The sequence below is a fragment of the Barbatula barbatula genome (genome assembly GCF_947034865.1).
Source record: "Barbatula barbatula genome assembly, chromosome: 8".
Taxonomy (NCBI): domain Eukaryota; kingdom Metazoa; phylum Chordata; class Actinopteri; order Cypriniformes; family Nemacheilidae; genus Barbatula; species Barbatula barbatula.
This window is the reverse complement of record NC_136771.1, coordinates 2,012,410-2,018,950: the sequence shown is the minus strand read 5'-3', so window position 1 is coordinate 2,018,950 and position 6,541 is coordinate 2,012,410. Positions and strand designations below refer to the sequence as shown.

At 38.5% G+C, this 6,541-nt stretch overlaps 1 protein-coding gene across 1 annotated transcript; it reads right to left on the bottom strand.

Annotated features, from left to right (window-relative positions):
* Positions 1 to 1,525: 1,525 nt before the first annotated feature.
* Positions 1,526 to 5,672, bottom strand: gpa33a (glycoprotein A33 (transmembrane), paralog a). Its single transcript, XM_079461544.1, has 7 exons — positions 5,265 to 5,672; positions 4,245 to 4,408; positions 3,849 to 4,080; positions 3,484 to 3,648; positions 3,281 to 3,397; positions 3,096 to 3,195; positions 1,526 to 2,748 (listed from the first exon to the last, which is right to left on the bottom strand). Exons 1-7 carry the CDS (start codon positions 5,341 to 5,343, stop codon positions 2,313 to 2,315), a joined length of 1,293 nt encoding a protein of 430 aa, XP_079317670.1. The 5' UTR covers positions 5,344 to 5,672; the 3' UTR covers positions 1,526 to 2,312.
* Positions 5,673 to 6,541: the final 869 nt, after the last annotated feature.

Genomic DNA, 6,541 nt, shown 5'->3' with positions numbered 1-6,541 from the left:
ATAAATTAAAAATATAAAATAAAATACAATGGCAAATACTATATAGTTAAAATCTGATTTTAGAGATAATATTTTCTGGCTTTCCCATGAACTCACATGAAATACTTGATTTATATAACATTATTTTACTGCACTACATACAATATGTATTTCTTTGCACTGCATATTTTACATTCTTGTCTGGGGTGCAGAACAACACTTTCAGTTTCACTGTGTTTGGGACATTTATCTTCTTTGTCCACTAAACCTTCAATTAAACAGCCACACAGACAAAACCCTACATTGGCGGGTGACATCACATCTTTTAACCGTGCTATTTTAATATTTTTTAATCAAGTTACACTTAGAATTAACATAAATAATGTATCATGCAGTAGGCCTACATTTTAAAATGTGTCTGTGTTGTGTCGGTGCTTTAAGGAAGAACAGTACAAAACCCTTTAAATGAACTAAATATGTTACCAAAACTCAAACTTCAATACAATCTTTCCTTCTTTGTTCTATGACAGGACTGTTTAGCCCGTCCGTGGGATGCCAGAAGGTTTTGCTATCCTGACCACAGAACCACTTCAACATGGCCCTCAGTCAATCAGGATTGAGATGACCATCGATTTTTAAATGTACACTTCTATATATAGTTCACATTTCTTCCGTAACCTATGGAGGTAGACAGTTTCTGGGGAAGGTGGTGAAATGTCCTACGATAACAGAGACACCAGCAAGGTTCAATGTAAATCCTCACATTCACACGTGTGCCATATTGAATAGAAGCCTACAGTACATTGATCCCTTTCTTTCAGAGCGCACAGATAAGTTTCTCCTCATCGTGTGTTTCATCCTCATTAATAAAGGTCAACTAAATGATAACTAATATAAAGCATTTTCATCCACTGTGTGGGCACACGCACACATTATACACATACATCATATTACATTACTGTAATATTTACCTTACTTTAGTATACTAGAGTAAATGTGTGCACCATATATTTGTTTAACTTGCGCATTAACGCAATAGGCAGTGTTTCTGACACACTTTTCTATTGGGTAGACATGGCAAAAACATTAATACTCCAAGGCTGAAATACATTTTTGTGTTACTAATATTTGCAGATAGTTATTTCCAGAAACATACAGAACTTCCTCTAGCCATGTTGAACGTGATTGGTTATGCGATTCCAGCATCACTCGTTCATGTGCAAACCACGTAAAATAATCTTAACTTCAGGATCAAAGCTTGAGTGACTAAGAAACTCAACGAGCTGCTTCGTGGTACCAACAAAGCGTGACCCCGTTAGTTTGGTTTTTTCAACCCAAAACTAATCCTGTAACCCTGAATTTGTTCAGCAACTTTCATGGTACAGGACCAGGGACTAGTTTCTCTTGGGAGGGTAGTAGGCCTACGTTGCAAAGAACTGTGTTGTTCATAAATTAGTGTGAAGAAACTCCTCGCTCCCGTTGCGACAACATTCCCCTCGAAATGAGTTCAGCGCGTGATAAATGAACTGTGTCTTTCAATAACAGTCTGCCACATACATTTATTGACAGTTGTATAATGTTTAAAAAACACAGGATTTCAAACAAGAGCAAAACTAAATGCATACAACATCATTCAATTGAAAAGAATATAAATCATATAAAAGATATCAAATACAGTTACTGTATGTTCACATGCACAGATCAATACAGTTACTTTCACATACACAGATAAAAGAGCACTGATAAAAGAGCATTAAGAACCGCATATTGTTCTCAAATTAAAAATACAACTTTTCATTGATTTCATTCAGTCATTATGATACATTACAGAGAAAAGCTTGCAGTACATGGACCTGCAGTCATTTTAAACAGAACGTTTGATATGACGCATATTCTGCTTGATTATTTTAAACCGAAAATAGAGGTTTAAGCTAAGACGGAAGAAATCAACTCAAATCTTGTAACCTATGGCACTGTGCTCTACATATTCATACAAAATAATAATAAAATGATAGAAGAAATAAGATCAAGACAAACCAAATCCACTAGACCTAAATAAAAGATGCATCACAAAATCTGTCAATTAAAATTGTAAATAAGCAATGCTACCTGAGATCATTGTTTGCAACACACACAGCATTGCTTTAATACAATAATGTTAGTACACAGAGGCTTGCTTTTGTGTGTGTGTCATGTGGCTTGTAACGTGGTAGACTTTTTTTATCCAAAATACTACATTTAAGCAAAAAATAAAATAAAAAAAAATTCGTCCAATTTTCTCACAAGCTTAATGTGTTTTTTTTGGCAATTATTCGACCAGGTTCAAGCTAAACTCAATTCCTTGGGTCTCTGGGTTTGCTTGGTGGGACGCTTGGAGGTCTGTCGCGACTGTCGTATCGATCGGAGTAGCGATCACTATCGTATTGGTCGCGACGATCGTCGCGGCGGTCGTTCCGGTCATCGTAACGATCTCGCCGGTCGTCATAGCGATCGCTTCGGTCTTCGTAACGATCTCGACGATCATCGTAACGGTCATCTCTATCGTACCTATCCCTGCGGTCACTTTTGTCATCTCTCCTGTCGGAGTAATCGCTACGGCGATCGTTGCTCCTCTCGCTGCGGTCGTTGCTCCTCTCGCTGCGGTCGTCTCGTTGATCGCGTCTGTCCGCATTTTGAACACCACGTTCTTCCTCGTACTTGACGGGTTCTATCGGACTATCTGCTCGAGCTTTAGGATCTGTGTCTGTGTACTCATCTCCTTCTGGATTTCTGATAAAGAAAGAAAATGTTAACAGACGTACACGTAGAACTTTCCCCCAAACAACAGCGTTCGGTTTGGTTATTTTCTGGGAATCATGCATTGATGTTGCAGAAACCTTTTTATAGTTGCATTTTATTTTTGCAACCGTGAAATAATGATCGCAGGTTTAGGTTCTTTTAAGATGAAACTTTTTAGATGAAACGCATACAGAACATCCTAATGGTTAGAATTGCAACCATTCTAACTATCCTGACTAACCAAAAACAAACCTTAGAAAATAATGTTTTAGGAACAAATAACCAGCTGGGACGCAGTATGTCCACATACCCCATTTCGTATTCTTCAGGTTTGTTTTTTTTTCCGACAGCAGCAGAAATAGATGATGACTCCCAAGATTAAGACGGCAGCCGCAACGGCGCCGAGAATCCCAAACGTGGAGGCCATATTTATGGATGCTATTAAGAGACAAGAAGAAGAATTGGTTTAGTTAAGAGGGACATGTTTTTGGTGACAGGAGGGAAATCTTGTGTGTTTACTTACGTTGCATGACGGCCAGGGTGAGGTTACACTTCGCTGATCTGATTTCATTGGTGGACGTGCAGACGAAGAAACCAGAGGTGTCTTTGGAAATGTTGTAGAGCGATAAAATCCCATTCTCTAATGACAGATCAAGATACGCAATGATTGGTAATGGTCACAGCTAGGAATATCTTTAACGTTCGTACACACAACACAGGACGTACGGTCAGTGGTCTTGGGTGGGTTTGGTCGAGGGATGTTGTTGACATCATTGTTCTGCCATTTGTAGATGGGTTTTGGCGTGCCCTCTTCAGAAAGACACGTGAGATTGATGTTCTGACCGTATTCTGCAACTCCAACAATCTTGCAGATGGGCGTCGATGGAGCCACTATCACAGAGTTGAGAAATCACACAATCGGGTTCATTTCAACTGGACGCTAATGTCAATTATTTCAATGATGTTTTCTACAAACACACACAGGCTGAGATGTACAGTAGTCTGCAGCATGTCGTGAGGTTCCAATAACCGGTTTAACATCTTAAAAAACGTATATAATTTCATAATTCATAAAAGAGAAGCATCTTTACCCAAAACCACAAGATTCGCCGTGTCAGAATCACTGCCCTCCTCATCGACCATATTCTGGACATTGCACTCGTAACTTCGCGTGTCGGTGCTGGTGACGCCTCTGAGATGTAGGTTTGCTATTCCTTTTAGCATATCGAATTGCAGAGTCGCCCTGCCTTTATAGCTCTTGGCTATGGTTGGTAGTTTTGTATTTGGAGTTGCTGGATTGAAGAGATATTTGGCCACGGTCACCTGTGAAAGCAGAAAACTAAATGTTGTAGAAGAATGATTTGATGTAGAAATTGTATAGAACATATTTTTGAGCTTTAGAATTCTGCGATCTGGCCAGAAAGTTATTAAAGGACTTTCATTCCAGGTCTTTAAATAATAACTTGTCCTTGTCCCTAACTTGTTACCTCAGGATTATCCGGCGGGCCTGAATCTGTCGACCATGCCACAACAACGTTCACATCGCCCACCTGAGGTGTGAATGTGCAGGGTATTGTTGCGTCATCACCTCGGGCAACCTTATATTCTTTCTGTGGGATGTCTACAATCATGGCCGACCTTATATATTCTCCTGTTAAACACACACACGCAAATGTAAATACAAAAGAGTTTGTATGTATTTAATCCTGCAGAAAGAACAGAATCTCTCTCTTGTGTATTCAAACATTCTGGCACTTAAAGAGAAAACAGTTTGCAGCCCGAGGCAAGACCAACCTCACTAAGATTTTTTAAGTCGTCATGGTTGAACACATTCAAATATCTCAAAAGAAAATGTTATCGCTCAGATTTTGCTCTTTCATAGCTCGTGAGGATTTATGGATTTATTCACTTGACTTATCGCACTTGACGTCGTCTCATTAGTCGTCAGGTGGAAAAAGCACGTTTGAGTTGAGTATTTAAAGACATGATTTAACAGCAGAGTTCATGTAGAATCCGATGAGAAATGTTTAAATTAACTCATATGAGCACAGTTCCAGAAACCGTTGGGATTTCTGGGTGTTTGTAGCAGGACACGTGATATCGGAAGCGTTTGGGGCGTTGGCCTGCAGGTCGAGTTATTCCCCGCCGCTTCATTCACATCTGATAAACTTTATAAAGTCATTTATTCTCAAATGAAGTTAAGTAAAAATGATCACTTCATTCGAATGATTACTGTCTTATTGCATTATTAATGATTATATTTGACTTTTTTTATTAATTGATTGATATAGCCGGTCAAAACAAATGAAAGTTCATCGTGTCTCTCTCTCTGTTTGGTGTTATAATATAGGAGAGCACCGTTGTGTATCTCAACACATATACAGTCGCTTTAGGTGTGGCTCTATTCCTCAACAATAAAGAAACACTCATATATATATATATATATATATATATATATATATATATATATATATATACATATTTACTGTATATTTAAACGTACTCACCACATTGAAGCAGCAAACAAATCCCAAATATTCCCTTTATAGGCGTCATCCCTGCAGTCAGTATTTGAATGAAAAACATATAAAAGTATCACAGCTCAACTGCAGGTGTGTTTCCTGAAACTCAATGAGAGTCAATGAGTTTGCAAAGGAGACCCACAGCAAAGATCCGCCTATACGTCAAGTCTCATCTTGCCCGCCTGCTCTCTGTTGTCTCACAAGTTCTCCTTTCAAATCATCACATAGATCTCATGTGTTTCTCTCGGCTGGTTCTTATCGGTGTTGAATCGTTTTTTTATTTCTTAGTTTCAATCATTGCTGAGTTTTATCTGATTGTAAAAACAGTGAATTTGAAGTTTAGAAGAGAAAAACAAAACATGAACTACAAAGGGTGATTTGCATCACGGATCCGGAGAGACAGGTTTGACAAGAACAACATGAGGAGGGAGTGCCAGCGCGCGTACACACGCATACACACACACAAAAATAACACACTCTAAAGTCACCTTTCAGTTTATGAAACACAGGAAGTGTTTGTATTTGTATGAACCATAATGCTAAACAAATGTGTGTACCACATATTCAACATATTCACTCACATACACACACAGGTTGTAGCTCATTTAATGTTTTAAGCAGATTTGATGCCAGTATCGGTGAAGCTTTGACCTCCCCCCCAGCAATCAGATGTTATACAAAATGAACAAAAGCTCAAATGAAAGGTTAGTGGTTATAGTGCAAATTATTATTGAACCAATGATCATCGAGGTGCATAATACATCTGTTCCTATCAGTGGCGCCCCCTGCTACGGAAGCCCTGAACTGCAACTTGGAAAAAAAAATGATATTCCTGTTATACATTTAAGGCAAAATTATTTGAGTAAAGTAGCCTATGCTGTGTGATGGAGGTGGCTTTTAGGGGGTTCTGCACCTGAACTCTTCATATGATTACTACAACATTTAGCGATGTGTTGGACAGCTGGAGTTGGTTCTTAATTGTACATATATCTAAACAAGTGCTAATATTTTAAGCTAACATAAGGCCAGCGGTGGCAAAGTGATGCGGTGCTGCATTTCTAGGCAGATGTGTATGTAACAGATATACAAAGTGTACTACTTATTATTGTCATAATTCACACTAAATAGTTCAGTTGTACGTTTTATGTAGTAACCTGATCTAAATGTGTGCTTCCCCTTTAAGTTTTCTATGATCACTAGATGACTTAACTTCCTGTTCTGTCCCCTCTTCTTCCCTATTTGTGATTTGATTCAATAGGCCT